This window comes from Tachysurus fulvidraco, chromosome 4, assembly GCF_022655615.1.
Source record: "Tachysurus fulvidraco isolate hzauxx_2018 chromosome 4, HZAU_PFXX_2.0, whole genome shotgun sequence".
In the NCBI taxonomy this organism is placed as follows: domain Eukaryota; kingdom Metazoa; phylum Chordata; class Actinopteri; order Siluriformes; family Bagridae; genus Tachysurus; species Tachysurus fulvidraco.
In genome coordinates this window covers 1,960,626-1,980,434 of record NC_062521.1, presented here as the reverse complement: position 1 = coordinate 1,980,434, position 19,809 = coordinate 1,960,626, and the positions used below count along the sequence as shown (strand labels likewise).

The following is a 19,809-nucleotide window of genomic DNA, read 5'->3' as shown; positions in this document are numbered from 1 at the left end:
CCTCATTAACACAACAAGAGAACTGAGCCAAGGTTTATCAGGATATCTTAAGATAAGATATGACTTCATAACTGTAGTAAAGTTACAGGTATACTGTAGATGCTGAGCTGCCGGTTTGTTGACCTGGTACAGTACAGTGTATACACAGTGAAGGAATAGAAACACTGAACTCTGGAGCAAAGATCATTCGGAAAGCTTCTCAGAAGTCCGATAACGTCCTGAGAACGAAGCTCGGCCCTTATCTTCGTCTCCCGTCCATGAGCAGATCCTCCGACTAGTGAAAAGCAGTAGGATGAACATCATAAGTGATGACAATGCATGATTAGCTTTATTCCCTGCAGCATAATAATAGGATTTATAGTCAGGACCTGCATTTAAGAAGCAGTGAATTGTAATGAAAACTGTGCCACAATATCTGAACATGATCACTACTACTGGAATGCCTGTCACATTTGACCTTGTGATGACTTTGCACTTGTCTCCATGCAGAAAATGTATTATTTATGTTTTATATCTATTGATTTATTAATGCATTGATGTTTGTGTATATTGGTAAGACTGGGATGTGTGTGTGTGTGTGTGTGTGTGTGTGTGTGTGTGTGTGTGTGTGTGTGTGTGTGTGTGTGTGTGTGTGTGTGTGTGTGTGTGTGTGTGTGTGTGTGTGTGTGTGTGTCCAATGTCTCGAAGCCCTTGTTCCACTGTCGTCATCTAAACACGGCTGCCGATTGGTTCTCGTGCCATTCACGTCATCGTCTTTATTCCCACACTGCCATTCATGAATATTCTGCATCAAGGGGCGTGGCTTCCTCGAAAGTCCCCGCCTCTTCCATAAAAGAGGAGCGTGGCGCGCGCGCCTGATAGTGTCAGTGCTGGGGATGAATAACTGACTGCTGCCCTTTAAACACCTCAACAGTTTCATCCTACCATTTAATTTCATCTGCACTGCTACAAATTCCATGTCGTAAAGCTCTTCATGACTGCCTACTATCCTCAGGTGTACCGGTAAGTTATTCCATCTTTCTTTCTTCTTCTTATGTCTTATTCATTTGTTATTATACACCTTGTTTGCTCCGTTGTTTCTCTGACAGCATTTGAACTCTTCTGTAAAACACAACTGAACTGTTTAGAATAAAACCCACATGCAGTCTGAGTTTCATGGCTTGGTCCCAAAACACGTGGTCTTGATAATCTAGTGCACTTAATCCTATTGTTTTGTGTGTGATATAGTGCGCGTGAGCAGGAAGTGTGGCGTGGTTGGGGACACAGCTTTCATGTCATCTTCATGTCCTGACACCCGAATGGAATTCTAATGACATTAACTGGACATTAGCTTATCAGTTGGTTGAACTGTAGGAAAAACTTTACACATAGATCTTCTATTTTTGTCCCTGTAGTAGTTTTGTGTCAGACTGATGTACTCAAGAATAAGGGCGTGCAAACTTTTGCAGCCTGTTAACTATAGGAATAAATTCCACCAAACATGATCGTCGATTTATCTTCTGGAAAGATTATGTTTGTGGAAGATCCGGAACTTGATCCAGGAACGCTGGGTGTGATTTGGGAATACATCCTGGATGGGATGATAGTCCATCGCTATACATCTCACATGCTCACAAACACACACACACCTGTTTGTGGAAAGAGAACCTGGAGCAAACCAAAACATGTGGATCTCTGAGTAACCTGAGATCAGGTTCGAACCAGGGACCTTTGTGTATGAAGTAGCAGTGCCACTCACTGCATCATCATGATGTTTTGTGTATTTATTAGGGTTTTTTTTTTTATTATTCTTGAACTTTCCACTAACAGAAATCAGTGGAAATCGGAAATCGGAACAAAAAAACAGAAATCGGTCCGGCAGACTAATAACGATCTCAGAAACATAACAGTTTCATTAACCAGCCTGACTTTGAGGACCACTGCCCTACACTCTGAGAAATAAAGGTACTCGCTGTACTTTGTGTTGGTGTACCAGGTGTATCTGTAACCCAGAATAATGAAATGTTATTGGTTAGAAACGGTCTTTATTTGTTGGACCTGGTATTCGAATTCGAAAGTGAAGGGAGCTGTAATGACTAGACTACATTCTAGAATTGCACTGGAAGTTTCACAGCGGTATTTCCACTCTGATCCTGCAATGCGGTCATTGTGAGTCATTCCGTTGTTACTTACTTTCCTAGTCTCTTTTGAAAGGTCATGTTCCATTGTGTGGAATTGATCCACCATTGCTTAATAAAACAAGAAAATACCTGAACTTGGTAGGACTTGAGTCTAAAATAGCTCAAGAATTTAAGGCTAAAGTTCTCAGATCTGCTAATCGAGACACTTTAGAACCTGGCTATATCATCAATCTCCTGCTCACTTAAACATCAAGCTAATTCTCAAGCCAGATGTCTTCTGCTCAGTACAGCTACATCACCTGATCTTTCTTGAAGCATGAACTAGTCACCTCATGCTTTAGCGAAGCAGAAAACACATACCCATCCCTGGGGTAAAAAAAAATGTAAAAAAATGGAGAACCTTCGATAATAGCACTTCCGCAGCCATGTCATTTAATGTTTATATAACCTGTTCGAACTGCTCTGCACTGTGAACAGGATGCATTGACTTGACCTCCTTACCAGAACTTCAGAGCTCTGTCACTGTGTGCGCTTACTGTTTTCCTGCAATCGCTTGCAATAGCTGGTGGTTTTTTTGCAAAAGCTCTTGATCTTCTCTTACAAAGGCCTTGTGTTTCCTCTTTAAACTCGTGTTTGAGGAAGCCTTGGTGATTCCAGAGATGTCTAACCAAAGTTCATGTTTGGTGATTTTAACTCCATAAACTGTTACTTTTTACTTTTATTTGTTGATTTTTTTTTTTTAATTGTTAGAATTATATTAACCTAGTCTTATTAGAGACTTGCCCCTCACTGGAAAGGTTTGAGTGTAAAATCTTTGGACTTGTTGTAAAGAGCTTTGAAAGGATAACTTGTGCTTGGAGGAACAGGATGGTCTAATTGTTTTTCCCAACACTGTGTTCAGGCTTAAACTTTTAGAGGTTGCATTCTGCTAATCTGAGCAAAACGGGTGAAAAATGGGCCTCATTGTATCCAGCATTGAGTTCATGCTCAAACAACCAAAGGAGGGGTTGAGGCTAATCTAACACCATTAAAATCTCTGTGGTTTGAGAAGGTAGAGCGATAGCCCAACCACACAGCTGTGATGGGCCTTTAGTGTTTAACGTAATAATCTGCAGTAATGATGATGGAAAACATGGCTTTTAGATTTGTCTTAATACTTTGATTCTTAATACTTTGTGTCCAGTTTCAAGGCTGATTTTGATAAAAAGACAGTTCTTCTAGTTAAATATCTCTTCAGCTAAAAGCCATGCATTGGGTCAGTCTCCTTTTCTTTAAAGAACTGCTTGCTTTGCTTCTTCTCTGGCCTTTTGCAGGTGGTTTCCTTTTGCTGTCTTGCAGCCCAGTAAGATATGACTAGAGAACCAAGAGTTTAGTGTCGAGTTGAGAATGGTGCCGGGAGTCCAAACTCCTGTGATTTTGTTTAATCTCTGCACAGTCTTGATGTTAATCCTCTTCTGGTAAATGATATTTTTGGTCACTATCTTGCTTGAACCCATTTGCTTGTGCCCCATTGGCAGGCGATACGCCATCGATACTTCCCTGCATTCTTTCCTGACCTTTTGCTTGCATCTGATAGTCAGTTTTTGCTTGGCAAGCGCCATTGACCGTGTCTGCTTCCTTCCCTCTGGCTACCACACTGACTGCTAAGATATACAGCCACAGCAGATGGGAAACAATGCCGGGTATGTGCAATCTAGTAGCCCTGTGAGTGTAGCATGTGTCAGCACCAAGACACAGAGCTGATGCATTGTGGGTCTTCCAGCCAGCCGACGGTGTGTAGAGTCTCGGTCGTTATAAATTATCTCGATGTAGACTTTTGGAGGACGAACCTTGCACTTCAAAAGCCTTGATATCATGATGCATATGTAGATCCTATCTCACCCCACCAACCTCCCAGTGTGGTGTTTTTGTTGTTATTTTTTTTTTAAAGATAAAGAGGAGTGAATTGAAAGCAGAAGGCTGCCATTCGTCAGCATCTTTAGAGTGAATGCAGTGTTTGACAGTTTAAAGATGAAGCCGTGGAACGTGTAGCTTGTTTTGGATTCGTCTGATCTGTTTTTATGTACTTTTTCGTACAGCATTGATGTTGTTTTGTTTTACTGGCTCAGAGCGTTGAGGAAATTACCAGTGACTCACAGAAGAACAAAGAGCCTTTTTTTTTTTAATTTCCCCAAACATCCTGAGCTGCTCAGGTTCGGTTAATCCGCTAGGCTGCGTGCTCCCATGGTTCCTATTAAAGCGGATGAAGAGATTTAGATGTCAGGAAGGCTCCAGGTTCAAATCTGCACTGCTGTAGCGCTGTGTGTCCTGCCTAGAGATTAGAGACAAATCTTCAGTAATGCTTCCACAGCTGGATGACGAGCGTGGTGAGGATAACACTGGAGTGTATTTCCTTTTTCAATAGGAAATTAATGGCACCCACCCTTACATGATGATATTTCTACAATACTAGGTACACATCATGTTAGACATATCGCAGCATGTTGCTCAGTCTTGTATGCAAAATAGAAAGACTGGAAAAATCCCTCACTCTGACTCTTTGCTTTCATGCTAAGAATAGCTCTTCTCGGCGCTAATGGTCCGCATCAATCCTTTTGACTTCTTGTTTGCTTTATGAAGGGCACTTCACTCAGGGCTTCTAGAAATTTCCGATACCATGGAAACGAAGATGATGCGACAGATGACTGGACTTTTATTCCGCAGCGATCGTGGAGTTTGAGTTGTTGCACAAGTCTTTCTCCTCCTGCCCACTTTTGTGTTTTATTAGAACAATGTTCTGTTATTCTTAGCAGAGCAGGATGTTTATGTAGCCTTAGAGCTGAAATATCGCTAGCGATGCTTGAGTGTTTAGATTTCAGGCACACTCCTCTGTAATCACTGCACATTCATTATGTCTGCTCTCTCTCTCTTTCTCTCTCTCTCTCTACTTTTCTTCCCATCACGTTTTAACAGCTCGAATACGCTAACATTCAATTTCCGTAGTAAATATCACAGAGGATTGTGGGGGGAAAAGGACACAACACTCACCATTGCATCCTAATTCCTAATAATGATGCATTTCTTTCTTTCGTCACATTTATAACTCTTTGTTTATTGTGTGTTTGTTATAATAATTTGATTTGATTTTTTTTCTAGCATTTCAGTGGATAGTTAAAGATGCTGTTAAATCTTGCATTCCGATTGGTCGAAAAGGTGATGTTTCTAGAACAGCGGCCAGGACAGAAGTGTAGGTTTTTATGTGAATGTGTTCCAATGCATAAGCAAAAGATTCCACAGGGATTAGTAGAGAAGACATGTGGAATAAACTGATTAAAAATATGTGTCTCGTCGTTTAGGGTGTGGTCTCCATGGCAACATGACAAGGAACCACTTTGTTTTGCAAATGTTCCTCCACTATAAACGGATAAAATAAATTACATGCTGTCGATTTAGCGAATATATATATATTTTTTTAAAGTGACAGGATATTTCATTTAAATGAAAATATCTGACTTCCTGGTTCCTCTGGTAACTTTGCTTCTTTACACCCTGATGTTCTTAGTTGTTTTCCTCTAACACTTTTGTTTTTCTTTGTTTATTCATTTATTTATTTATTTTTTCTTATGCCGTTTCTTATAAAAGGAATGCTACCTAAAGAGCACTTCAGGATCCTAGATGTTGAATAAACTCTGTGGCAGAAGATTTCCACACACACACAAAAAAAACCCATCAGGAATCCTGTCACTCTTTCCCTCATTATGAAACTGTAGAAATATGCAAAATGGGACACGCCCCCGATCTCTACAAGCCCCTCCAACTCCCACATTTCCACTCCTGCGTGTATTTTCGATGATGGCTAACTGTTACTCGGCTCACTTGTTGTTTCCATAATGAATTAATACTCACTTGGGATGATGATGATGATGATGATGATGATGATGATGAAATAGTTCTCCATAACATGATTAGTGCACTCTAACCAGCTAGCTCCCTTCAACAATTTGTTCAAATGAATATCAGCGTAAACAACTTTTTTTTAACGTTTTTTAGCTCAAGGTTACAGCTCCTATAGCTCAGACATTCATTTCCCTGCAACACATTTGCAAGGCTAAATGCACAAAGTTTGTTCATAAGAAGCAGATCGACGTCAGTAATCCAGAGATTTAGAGCCATCTGATGGTTGGCATTTAGTTTGGAGGTGATGGAGGGATGAGATGGCATTTGCTCGTGTCTAGGGTTTAATGATGATCATCATGGGACAACGCACAGGAAAAGCTGTTTAAACTGAAACATCCTGTGGCACCCTGTGTGCTCCGATGTTTCTTCAGTTCCCCATTTCCTGTCCAACCTGCAATCTATTCCCACACTGGCTTGGTCTTTTATTGTGCCATTTCATTAGCTTCCTTTACTAATCTCCTCATCCACTGGGCAGTGAAGAGCAACAAGCAACATCGGGGTAAAGGTATAAATAGGTTAACAGGAGCTAATTCATATGAACATCATGGATGTAACCGGTAGCTTTATAGTTAATGGTAGCTGATATGATTTTGAAGGGTTAGATGTTTTCTCCTGTAAGCTATTAGTTGGAACAAAATCTAAGTAGAATGCTGATGTTTTGAAACGTTTCAGATCCAGAATAGTCTGTGAGAGGTCTGGGAACTTTTCCTTTTTTTAATATTGTTTCACCCCAAGCTTCTATAAATGCTCTTGCTGGAGTTTATTTAGCTGGGCCCATCATGTTTGTGTGTGTGTATGTGTGTGTGTGTGTGTGTGTGTGTGTGTGTGTGTGTGTGTGTGTGTGTGTGTGTGCATGTGCATGAGTGCCCACACTGACCACTACACCAGCACACTTTAAATAACTTGTGTGAGAAAGAAGCTCAAGCGCAGTCTCAGCTGGTCCAGGAATAGATGCTCGTCCTATACAGCCAGTACTATATTTCTCCTGCACACCGCACCATAAAATTGCATTTTAGTGGGATGAAATTTTTGACAGTTTTTTGTGCACATTGGGCAATGCAGCATCAGCAAGTTCCAGCCAGCACATTGACCCGAGTGGCCTCTTTTATGCTGCAGAAACCGAATGGAAAATACTTTGTGGAGGTTCTTGGTGTCGGATCCATGCGATGGTCTCCTGCACACCCACAACGGTTTCATAATGACTGCAATGTGCACACACTTGCTTTATATGTGTGTATTTGTGTACACACACACACACACACACACACACACACACACACAAAGTACAGAGTTATGGACCATCCACCTCATCATGGTAGAACGCATTGGTTGATTGAGGATCTTCTATAGAACCATTGTTGTTCCTCAGAGGTACAAACCAAAGAATGCTGTACAGTATCACTATCAATGTGAGATACATGGTGGGGTTTGTACGTCGATGATTACAATAATATGGCTTTAAACTTTTAGAGAGGATAAAGGTGCAAGAAGATCTTTTGGATTTTCTGGAAAGAATTTTCTTGTTTCCTTATATATTAAAAAAAATATATCCCTTATCTGTGTTCTCACCTGGACCCTTATTTTGTAGCATTCTACGTGTAATGTTAAAGGATCCTTCTAGTGGAAAAAGCAAAGAACCATGTAGGAGCCATTCATAGAACCATGAATCTTTCCATTTTGGATGATCTTGGAAAAGAAAAAATGTTCCTGTGTTTCTCAAGGGATTTATCTTGCTACATGAGTCAAGCTTGGAAGCTTTTGATGCTCTGGTGTTCTACAGAACATAACATGCCCAGTGAAGATTTCTTTGGTATTCTAATGATAAAATGCTGTGGTAGCCAAAAAAAAAAAAAAGAATTTTAATAAACAGTTCCTCGTTTGGCAGATCCAACATGATTAGCCTTTCTGACCTGACCTTTGACCTCTGTGTCTGTGTGTGTTGGCAGCTCTGTGTTTGTGCCGTGCCGTGAGATGACCGAAGTGATTATCAGCAGCACTCCGATGGAGGACATACGGCTCAGCCCGAGCAAAGACCGCCTCACTTTCCAGGTAATCAAAGTTTCTATCCTGCTTCACAGCAAAACAATTAAAAAAAAAACATTGTTGTGTTTTCTATCACTTCAAGGAATCGCTGGTTGCTTTCACACCCAAATCATAGAGATTTCCAGGTCAGGCTTAACGTCGTTGTCTTCCGTTCAGAAGGTGGCCTCAGACAGTGAATCATGCTTCTTTTTCATTTCTTAAAAATGTAAGAAAATTTGAATAAAAAAAAGGGAAGAGGACTGCGGTGGTGCAGTGTCTCGAATGAATACCGATGTATTGTTCAGCGGTGTAAAGCAGAGATGCTAAAGCAGGACCTACTGTAAATCAGAAGGCAGAAGTGTGAAGGCTGCATTTGCATTTTGTTAAACTGAAGGCGAATTTCTGAGGCATGTACGGCAGGACTGTGGGCTCGTTCAAAATGGAGTAGCGGCGTTACTTAGCAAACTTACAAATTGTCTGATCAAAATATACTAGGGAGCTTTCCTTTGTTTGTTTGTTTGTTTTTTTAAGTAAAGCAGTAAGTCCTCATTAGCATATTACCCAGAGTGCGTTTTGAGGTCTCTTCTCCTCTCCTCGTATCTCTTCTCCTCTCCAGCTGCACTCCTCAGGGACTGCTCTCTCTTGTTGTCTCTCTTTAGTGCACAAAGATTAATGCTCTCGAGCTATTTAAAGCCTGTGTGTGTGTGTGATAATTGAGGTGCTGAACCATGCACGGATTTGATGCCGCCATCACAGCTCATATAAAATCTGACAGTCATGCCGGCTGCCGATGTTTTTTCTGGTTTCTGCGAGACAGACGAGTCTGGACGGAAAGCAGCGTCCTGTCACACGCTCTGACAGCTTCAAGAGAAATTTACGAATACGGACTTCAGGCTTTGTGTCGTGTTGCACAGAAGTCTCGTCCTCCACAGTCTCCGGTCATCCTTCCTGTCCCTTTTTTTTTTTCTGCCTGTAACCCAGGAAAAAAGCAACGTTTTTAAGTGTTCAGTAAAACACACAAAGATGTGATGTAACAGGAAGTTAACGAGGGTCGGGATGACGAGATAAAGCGGTCTAAAAGTTTGTTTATTTTTTTATTTAATATAGTTGACCCTGAAGTGTTTTAAAAATATAAAATGCATATAAAATTTGGAGGTTTCTTTGTTTCTGGGGATTATTGAACTCTTCCTTTTTCCCTTGCATTATCTCAGGCTGTATTTGAGACCATAGTTTAATTCTTTGATTCTTTTTCGTCTCACCCAAATTGAAATCTGAGCTGATGCAATGACTGCATCTCACTTCCCTCTCTCCTGACCTTTTCTCTGTTAGGTCTCTTTTCCCAGACCGTGACATCTCTATCCCTTTGGTCCACGTAACAAAACGGAGCTAAAAATATGAGTCGGACGACCGATTCTCAGGCAAAATGAAGCTTTTGGGCATGTTCCTCTTCCTCAAGCCAAGAATGAAGAATATAAATAAGGAAGCAGAGGGTGCGTGAGAACCTGCAGGAGACCAGCCCATGTGTGTCCATGTTCTTCCATTCCTATAAGTTGTTTCAACCTTATGCCGGGGGTTCTCAGGCAATTTTGTGTCTTGGTGACGCACGCAGAACGCTCACACATGTTGAATTTCATCTTTCTGTGACACACACGTTCATTCCTTTGCCCTGTCTGGTGCAGTCGACAGTGTAGTGATGGATTTCAGGGTAGAGAGTGTATTGCACATCTGAAGACTGCTAAAGATGCAGCCTGGAAAAAAAGGTTGCTTTATAGGGTTCTGAAACTGTGCTGCTTTTTACACAAAACCAGAGGTCCAAAAAATGGAGTTTGCTCCTGTTGTGTTGTCTATGTTGATCATTGTATATTTTTGTCATGTCTAATTCCACTGCTCATCCTGTTAATATGAAGCACATATGAAAACCACGTCTCGCACTCAGACAACCGAATCTTAATTACACATTAAGTATAATTCCATTCCACTGTCATACTGGGGGAAAAAGGTGTTAAAAGTATTGAAACGAGTGACTAAATGCGCTGTTGGATAAGTAAAGTTGTAAGCTGATACTGTGGTGTACTGAAACTGTGATCATTTGGCACTGAAGATTTCTCACTGTATCATTTCACCTACACTTCATAATGTGGAAACTTTTCTGGTACAAATTGTCCTGTTCTGGAAACCGTTTAAAATGTGACACTTTATTAAAAGCACCCAAAGAAAAATGGCTTTTTTTTTTCTTTCTCGCAGATCTTTCCAGATCCGTCGGACTTGGAGCGCTGCTGCAAGCTGAAGGACCGCCTTCCGTCCATTGTGGTGGAGGCGACGGAGGGCGAGGTGGAGAGTGGAGAGCTGCGCTGGCCTCCTGAAGAGTTCCAGATCAGCCAGGGAGAGGGAGACGAAGAAGAGGACGAAGAGGAGGAGGAGGAGGAGATGAACAGGAACATACAACAGGGACAGCAAACGCAAAGAAAGGACTGATGAATAAGCACGCACCCAAACACACACACAAAAACACACAGACACACAAAAGCATCATTTTAAGAGTACTTCAGCGAGATACTGATCTCACACCTGGTGCTTAAATTTAGAGCTTTATGAATACAGTCCCCCTTGATTGACTTATCGATCCTCCCATCATGCACTCTCATGTTCACTTCATAAAAGATTCTCACATCGCATTCATTTTAAGCCTAAACGCAAACCAGCATCGTCACCCTTCATAACACATTGCCGTCTCTCGCTCATTCTCGCACTCCCTCCTGTTCTCGTGCGCACACTTTCTCTCATGTGAATATCCATATAGAGTTATGCATATGTTCATCTGTGAGTGAGGAAGACTTTAGTTCCTGAATATTTTATTACTTTTTTTTTACCCTGACAAGTGCAAGCTCCCTTATGAAGAACTTGCGAACTCATAAATGATCACACAGAGCCGGTGTTTCTTTTCTTCTTTTTTGGATGATAATCAGAAATCTGATTGATTGATTGATTGATTGATTTCTGGGGTTAACAATGTTAAGTGACAGTACAGGGTTAAACAGCACAGGCGTTCTGACTGTTCTGTTTTCACTGTTTGAAGAATTATTTTCCAGTGCTAAACATTTCAGATTCGAGCCATGTGTCATAACACAGAGAAACAGAGCCGCGAGGCTTATTTAGCACTGAAGTTATAAACTGTGTAGGATGTTCTTGCTAAGTCTAGTTTAGCCTAGCCACTTTTTTTTTTTTTTTTGGTAACTATTTTCCATTTAATACTGTATGTAAATAGATTTTGTACACAGCAGTAGTCATTTTCACTGTGAATATCTGCATGTAGTTGTTCGTCTTTGTACATAGATAAGATTCTCTTCATCTAGCTAATGATTGGCACTCAGTGAGTGAATAAAAATCCAAATTAAATACAATAATTTCATGCTAATCACATTCTTTTTTCCCCCCTCCTTTTGTTTAAACATCGTTCATTAAGTTTCATGTGCGGATCCAGAATGTGATTGACATAACCCTCTTCCCTCAGTGGAAAGGTTACAAAAGGTCACCTTGGCACTGAGAGCACCTTTGTATATTGACACAATGTCTAGCCTTTATTTTCATTTTTGAAAGGTCTGTTTCTTGTGTACTTCTTGGTTATGTACTGTATAAAGGCTTTGGTCTCTCCCTCTGTGTGTGTACTGTATGTGTGTGCGCGTGCTTGCGCGTTATGAGGGTCGCGTGTGTTCAGTAAAGTTCAAGGGTCCTCTGTGTGAACCGCATGTAGATTTGCTCTGTATTTTGTGTACAGCTCAGGGAGAACAGCTGCCATTTTGTCTCAGTTTTGATTTTTTTTCCCCCCACGTCTTTACCTTTTTTTTGTAAATAAACCTTTGGAACATACTTTAGAACATGGTGTTGTATTTTGTGTGAATGTGTGTACACTAAAACCACGAAATCATGGGGTCTTTTTTAAATGTGAGGTAAAACTAGCAAATGTGAGCATTTTTATATAAATGTGTGAGGTAAAACTTGTAAATGTGAGCAGTTTGTGTGTGAGGTAAGACTAGTAAATATGAGCATTTTATATAAATGTGTGCGGTACAAATAGTAAATGAACATTTTGTGTGAATGTCTGAGGTAAAACTACTAAATATGGTATGTGTGAGGTAAAATTTTAACATTATTTATTTAAATATATATATAATGTGCGAGGTAGAATGGTTACCCTAATTAAGTCCACTTATTGGAGCAAGCCCTTTAGTTTTCTACTTTTTGTTCTGTTTAGCATGTAAAACAAATATCTTAAAAACTTTCAGTTTCACTTCCTTTTGCAGCGGCTTTAAAGCAATGTGGCTTGACTTCCTGCAAAACATTGTGCGCGTGTTTGTGTGTGTGTGCGCGTTCGTTCTGTGCATGGTACGTGAATGCATCGTACTGTATTTAGTTGCACAAACCGCATTGTGCCTTCCTGCCTTCCCAAACTTACCTCGAGCCTTGCACACTTCCTCTGTACAAGCTGAGGGCTTTTGCATTCGTATGTCTTTGTTTCTTATAAAGCCCCTGACCACAGGACAGCTGTCAGCTCCAGATGAAATGCAGTAGTTACAGTTATTACAGTAGCAGGTTGTTGTGTTTTTTTTTGCTGTAACATGGCAAATTTAATGGTTTGTGATGTTTCAGTTCTAAGGACCACATGAATGACACTGTAAGGAAAAGAAAACTGCACTAGGTAAACAGATCTGGAGTCTATTTAATAAAAATTAAATTCCCATAAACATTGACATAATTTACCAGTTATAAAAATGTGTGTTTTTCATTTCTGTATCTGTCTATCCTTGCACAAGAATTGGTCATCCTGTTTAAGAATGATGTCTGTTTCTATTTTTGGAACTATGTGACTTTCTATGCAACTGAGAGTAGCCTCTCCTGGTGTCTTGTATTTGATTACTCGGCCATTTATCAGCTTTTCCCAAACCACTTTTTCTGTGATTCAATAACATGCACATGCTGTACCAGGTGCATCCAGCCTTAAATTAGCAGCCTCAGTGAACTAAAAAAGAATATTTTGTCAGGCTAAAGAACTGCATTAACCAGCTATTTTTTTAAAGGCAGTCTCTCAGGGCCCAAAGCCAGTCTGCAATTTTTTCTGTTTCAACACCTGAGCAGAAACACTAGACAAGCACCACCTGACTTGACATGAATAGAGCTATGGAGCAAGAAATGGATTTTTCTGTTTGTGTGAGGTAAAATAAATCAGTATGATCCCTTTATGTAAATGTGTGAGGTAAAACAAGTAAATGTGAGCCTTTTTTGTAAATGTGTGCAGTAAAACTAGTAAATGTGGGCCTTTTATGTAAACGTGTGAGGTAAAACTAGAAAATGTGAGCCTTTTATATAAACGTGTGAGGTAAAACTAGAAAATGTGAGCCTTTTATGTAAATGTGTGAGGTAAAACTAGTAAATGTGAGCCTTTTATGTAAACATGTGAGGTAAAACTAGTAAATGTGAGCCTTTTATGTAAACGTGTGAGGTAAAACTAATAAATGTGAGCCTTTTATGTAAACGTGTGAGGTAAAACTAGTAAATGTGAGCCTTTTATGTAAACGTGTGAGGTAAAACTAGTAAATGTGAGCCTTTTATGTAAACGTGTGAGGTAAAACTAATAAATGTGAGCCTTTTATGTAAACGTGTGAGGTAAAACTAGTAAATGTGAGCCTTTTATGTAAACATGTGAGGTAAAACTAGTAAATGTGAGCCTTTTGTGTAAACGTGTGAGGTAAAACTAGTAAATGTGAGCCTTTTGTGTAAACGTGTGAGGTAAAACTAGTAAATGTGAGCCTTTTGTGTAAACGTGTGAGGTAAAACTAGTAAATGTGAGCCTTTTATGTAAACGTGTGAGGTAAAACTAGTAAATGTGAGCCTTTTGTGTAAACGTGTGAGGTAAAACTAGTAAATGTGAGCATTTTGTGTAAACGTGTGAGGTAAAACTAGTAAATGTGAGCATTTTGTGTAAACGTGTGAGGTAAAACTAGTAAATGTGAGCCTTTTTTGTAAAGGATTTCACAAAGTAGCGTTTTCGAAACCTGTTTTGTTAAAAAAACAAAATTTATAAGCGTTAACATGACTTCAGATTGTCTGAAATGGCTGACATTTTGCCCATTATGCCTGTGTTACATGTGTGTCTACTTATGTAACAGCTTAACGAGACGGCTCAATTGAAGAATGAGTCCGTTCCATGCCGAGGTCTTCAGGTTACTTCCTGGAAACATTGCGTGGACATTCCACCCTGATAAAGACACTCCTGGCTACACACACATACAAAGTGTACATGCACAACCGAGCTGAGTTATTTATGCAGTGGACAGTGTTACAGTTCGCTCAGGCAGTCCAAGAATCACCTCATTGCACAGTGAACACTTCAACTGTGTGTTAGAGTGAAGCCAAGATTGCTGTATATAATGCAGTTTAACTTTCGGTGGTAAAAGAAAAGAAAAGAAAAAGAAAAGTGTTTTATTGTATACTGAATTCATCCACAGATAAAAAAAAATAATATTTAATGGTTAAGATTCAAATTGGTCAGAAGGTTTCTCAACATTTGTAACTTTATTTTAATCTTAATTGTGCATACAGTGAGCGAGCAAGCGAGTGAGCGAGTGAGGGATTGAAAGAGAGAGTGTGTGCATGTGCTTGGGGAATTGTACACTCATGTGTGTAAGTGTAAGAGGGATGTGGACAGTATGTGTGGTTTTAAAGCCACATGGACTGTGTGTGTGTGTGTGTGTGTGTGTGTGTGTGTGTGTGTGTGTGTGTGTGTGTGTGTGTGTGTGTGTGTTTTAAATTATTCTCAGGGTCATAGTGCTCAGTCACTGATAGCTCTTCTCTCTCATTCCCAGAATTCTTTCCAGTGGAAACAATCTGCCACTGATCCTTGTCTCTCAACACACACACACACACACACACACACACACACACACACACACACACCCTTTTGCTCACACTTTCCAACCTGTCATCCATGTTCATGCACTTACACCCTGAGCTGTCCTCACACACAGCCACAAGTACTGCTTTATAAAGTTGTTGGCCACAGACATGTGCACACACACACACACACACACACACACACACACACACACACACACACACACACACATATATATATATATATATATATATATATATATATATATATATATATATATATATATATATATATATATAATGCAAATGATTGCAAATGTCTTTGGTTTGATTGGGTTTAATTCATCATGGAGGCTTACAACTGATTCTGACAGCATCTCTCTCTCTCTCTCTCTCTCTCTCTCTCTCTATCTCTCTCTCTCTGTTAATATGACCATGTGCTTGTTACAATGTCATTCAGTCCTACAGTTTTCTATACAGTACATGATAAAAGTCAGTTTATGAGTGGAAAAATTTCACCTTGTGTATAGAATGAACTAATTAGGGCACCGTTTTAGCTTGTACATTTACTTTTTATCACACACACCTACCCTATTCGTGCACCACGTGCAGGTGTTCAGTTACAGAATAAAGCTCATATTTTTCCATACACAGTGTCAGTTTATGACCACAGTAGTACTGTTACAGACGGTTGAGATTAGGCACAGAATATCCAGTTATGGCAGGGGCCAGAGATCCAACTGTACACAGCTACATTGAACACCGTTAACAAAAGCCCATGTGGTGTTCACCCCAACAACCTTCCATCTGTCTTGAGCCTTAAATAGGTTTCTGTTCAATGATCAGGTTGTGTGTTGAAAAAGAAAACATTCAAATATGTTTCATGTATCCTGATATATTTATGTCATTCACTAAAGGTGCAACATAAAAAAACACTTTATAACAAATCACTTTTTGGTATGACCTTTGGTTGATATGTTACTATAAAAACTCTTTACCAGCCTCATGTCATACTATTTTTTTCCCTACCTGATATCACATAACAGTGTATAATATATGGTGACAATTTCTGTAAAGATAATATACTTGGTACTATGCTTTATTCCCTACACTTCCTCCACCAATACTGATATAAATAGTGAGACACTGTCATCTGCTGATTATTTATCTTTGGAGAATGTTCTAGAAAAGTCCTTAAGAAATGAGGGGGTGGGGGGGTGTGAGTCATTAATCTGAAAATCTTTACACTGTGAATGGATTTTAAATCCAAATTAAATGGGTCGAGCCACACAGACGTAAACTATTCCGAGGACACACGGGGAAACTGAGAAATGCAGATGAAGAGGAAAAATATATTTGGATTATGGCACTTCTTCACAGGCACACTTCTCTTTGCTCCTCTCCTAAAAAAAAGAGAAGGTCAAAGGTCACAAGAATGTTAAAAACACTGCATTCTTTCCGACAAAGCCTTGTAAAAGAAGTGCTATCAATAGCCTGCTTTTAAAATAAACGCAAGACAGAATGTCCGAAGTTGAACAGAAAACATTCTTAATATGCTGTTTCCTCTCCCTGCACACACACACACACATACATTCTTGTCCATATGTCTCTGAAACCACACAAAGACTGACTGTCCACATCCTCTTAAGTTCATGTTCTGCGTGGGTTTAAAATACACATCCACAAAAAAAAAACCACTGTCCCACATTCTCATCCTCACAAACATCTGCACACACTGAGACTACAATTACACACACACACATCTCAAAAAGTTTCAAAAGTCCTGAAAGTTTATTTTAAGTGAAAAGTAGGTTAAAACTTGGCCCATAAATTAATTTAAAAGAAAATAAACTCAAACTTACATTCATGAGCACATACACAAAATCTAAGGTAGGTCATATTTGCTTCAAATAGTATAAAATGTTAGCTTTATTCTCTAACAGAACAGGTAAGGTGAGGTCACAACAATATCTGCATATCTAACACATCACAAAATAAATCTGACTGCCTCGAGAGAAAGCAGGTTGTTTAAACTCAACAGTTTTCATATGATAAGATCTCCATAAAGATTCCTCAGTTTGTCCCTTTGTGGAATACTGCAACTTATTCACGCCCTCAGAGAAACCTCAAACTTCAAACCTCAATCATCCATAGAACTCTTTCTTTTTGTTTATACCACACGGGGCCTCGTGTTGGAAGTTTGTGAAGTCTGTGCCTTCCAATCCTGAAGACAAGTTGTGTCTTTACCTTACTGTTTTCACCTTTTTGCCTCAGGTTCAAAGTCTTTTTGTAAGAATAATAGAATAAGCGAGTGCATGGTTTCGAAATCTTTTGGGCCTCTGCACGTTCTTCATTAGCAGACTCACTGTCATGGCAAGAAAACAAAAATGACAGAGATGAAATTGTCGCTGGCGTGGGATGAGCTGAACCATAAGGGGTTGAACAAATCGTGAGAGACGAAAAAGCAAACAGCAAAAAATGTGCTTGTTATTGTTTGCATCCACTTTGCATAATCGAGGTTGGCTGTTGCGTACGCAAGACGTGTTAAACGATGCTTCCTCTGTTGGTTATGTGATGCAGCGGAATACAAACTAGGTAAGACGAGAAGCCAGTTTTAGTCGCAACCCGTACCATTACACCATGTATGGTAACGTTAGTGTTGAACGTCAACCGTCTTTTAGGCCGACGGATTGTTTTTCATTATTTTGCCACATTCCACATTCAGAGTTCAGGAGAAGAGGAAAGATGTTACGCTGCTACAGGCTGGCATTAAATCCAACAGACTTGGATTCAACCTCTCGGGACAAAACGTGGACCCCGCAGTGGTTTATAGATAAACTTCTCAATCCCCTTCAGATAAAAGCACATGCCAAAGCGACCAGGTCATGGAAAAGTCTGGAGTCGAGTCTGGCAAAGAGCTGGGGCCACACGTGTACACGTGGACGCGCATTCTTAACACACACGTACATCCTTTGGTGCTGAGCTAATGTGATGGCAGGATTGGTTCCTATTAAAAGGGTTTATTTGTCGAGCTGTCCATTTTTCCATTGCCCTTAAATGGAGTGCTATGATAACTCATGGAGGTCCCGGTTATACAACCACTTCCATTCTTCCATTTGCTCTCTGGATGAGACGGACAACAGCCCAAGAAAAATATTTGCTCAGTGTCTGCATGGGCCAGTTAATAGACTTTTCTAACCCTTTCAACATTCATCAAGTGTAATTTTAAGAGACTTGCTTCGACCCTTTCCACATTTATCACTCTCTTAAAAGTCCATGTGGCATGATAACAATCTTGGGGATGATGTTAAAAATCTGAAGGACAATGTGAACTCATTTAGATTTTGTGTTTTGGTTACAAGATTTTGTGTTTTTAGCTCTGAGAAATGTTACGGCACACTTTAACTACACCTCATAAACGTCTCACTTCCGAGTTCGGAGGTTTTGCGACGTCCCCAGTTTAAAGCTAGGAATAAATAACAACCATGTGCGTGATCAGCTGTTATTCTAAACAGCCGTAATGCTCAAAGCGCCGTCTGTCATTTAGGATGATTGCTTTTTCTACCATCTGTATTTCTATTTCTGTTTTCTAAATCCAGATTTCTGATTGGTCATTGTTTTGATTCATTATCTGTAACAGCAGCACTGGAAATAGTGTTGTTATAAATTCCTATAATAATTTGCTGCAAAGTCTAACAACGCTTTTCTATGAATAAAATTAAATAATAATTGATATAAGGGATGTTAATTTAAGGGTGATGGAAGGAGTCTCCAGTGTCAATGCTTTGTAACAGTCAGTGAGTTCTTCATAGTAGCAAAGAATAAGGGACAGATTGGGGATTTATTGTTCAATCTGGCAACTTTTAGACCTATTTAGTGACTTTCTATCACTGATCACCACTGTTAGTCAAGTTCTTATCATTAATTATTTAGTAAATTTTTAAAAAAAAAAAAAAAAAAAAAAGTACAACTGGAGTGAAGTTGACTTCTTCCTAGAAGAAATAAAACAAATAATCTTATTTTCTATTTTAATGAACTTTATTCCTTCTTCCTGTACCCTAATTTATCATTTGTTGTCGTTCGAAATGCCAGGGATCATGAGAAGTGTATTAACATGCAAATTTGTATGTCTTGCAGATTTTCTCAATTTGAAAGTAGCTAATCAAATGTCTTTTTGCTGCTCACTTTTAATCATTGCTAAACTGTTCTAGTAGACCATCATCAAGGTCAATCTTCTGCCAAAACCTCCTGGCAGAGGCAATCAGTTTTATTCCTGAGATACCCTGGTACTGGGTGAGATGCATTGTGACCTCACTGTTGTGACCCTGATCTTGGTTTTTGATGAGTGTGGAATTTTGCATGTTCTCCCAAAAACATACTGGTAGGTGGAATGGCAACTGTTGTGGAAATGAACGTGGATTGTGTTAACGTGGTACACGGTTGTGGGTGGATGTGGTAGCCTAGTGGTTAAGATGTTGGTCTACCAATTGGAAGGTTGTGGGTTTGAATCCTAGGTCCACCAAGTTGCCACTGCTGGGCTCCTAAACAAGGCCCTTAACCATCAGTTGCTCAAATTGTCATTTACTGGTCTTGATGGTGGGTCCTGATCTCTCCCAGGATGAACTTGAACAAATAATGCACTTACTAACCAATAAAAATTAAGGTTTACGTTCACTTTGCAGGTCCCTATAAAAAACACGGAAACTTCAAAACCCATTTCCCTACATTTTTTTTGTGTATAACGATAACTCACTAACTCATTTTCTACCGCTTATCCGAGTATAACGATAACTAATACAGCAATTTCTGAAGAAGTGCTTGAAGAATATGAAGGGTGCCAGTA

At 39.6% G+C, this 19,809-nt stretch overlaps 1 protein-coding gene across 1 annotated transcript; it reads left to right on the top strand.

Annotated features, from left to right (window-relative positions):
- The first annotated feature begins 843 nt into the window (after positions 1 to 843).
- Positions 844 to 11,945, top strand: lbh (LBH regulator of WNT signaling pathway). The gene is made up of 3 exons (XM_027168228.2): positions 844 to 1,002; positions 8,003 to 8,105; positions 10,323 to 11,945. The coding sequence occupies exons 1-3, from the start codon at positions 974 to 976 to the stop codon at positions 10,551 to 10,553; spliced, it is 363 nt and encodes a 120-aa protein (XP_027024029.1). The 5' UTR covers positions 844 to 973; the 3' UTR covers positions 10,554 to 11,945.
- Positions 11,946 to 19,809: the final 7,864 nt, after the last annotated feature.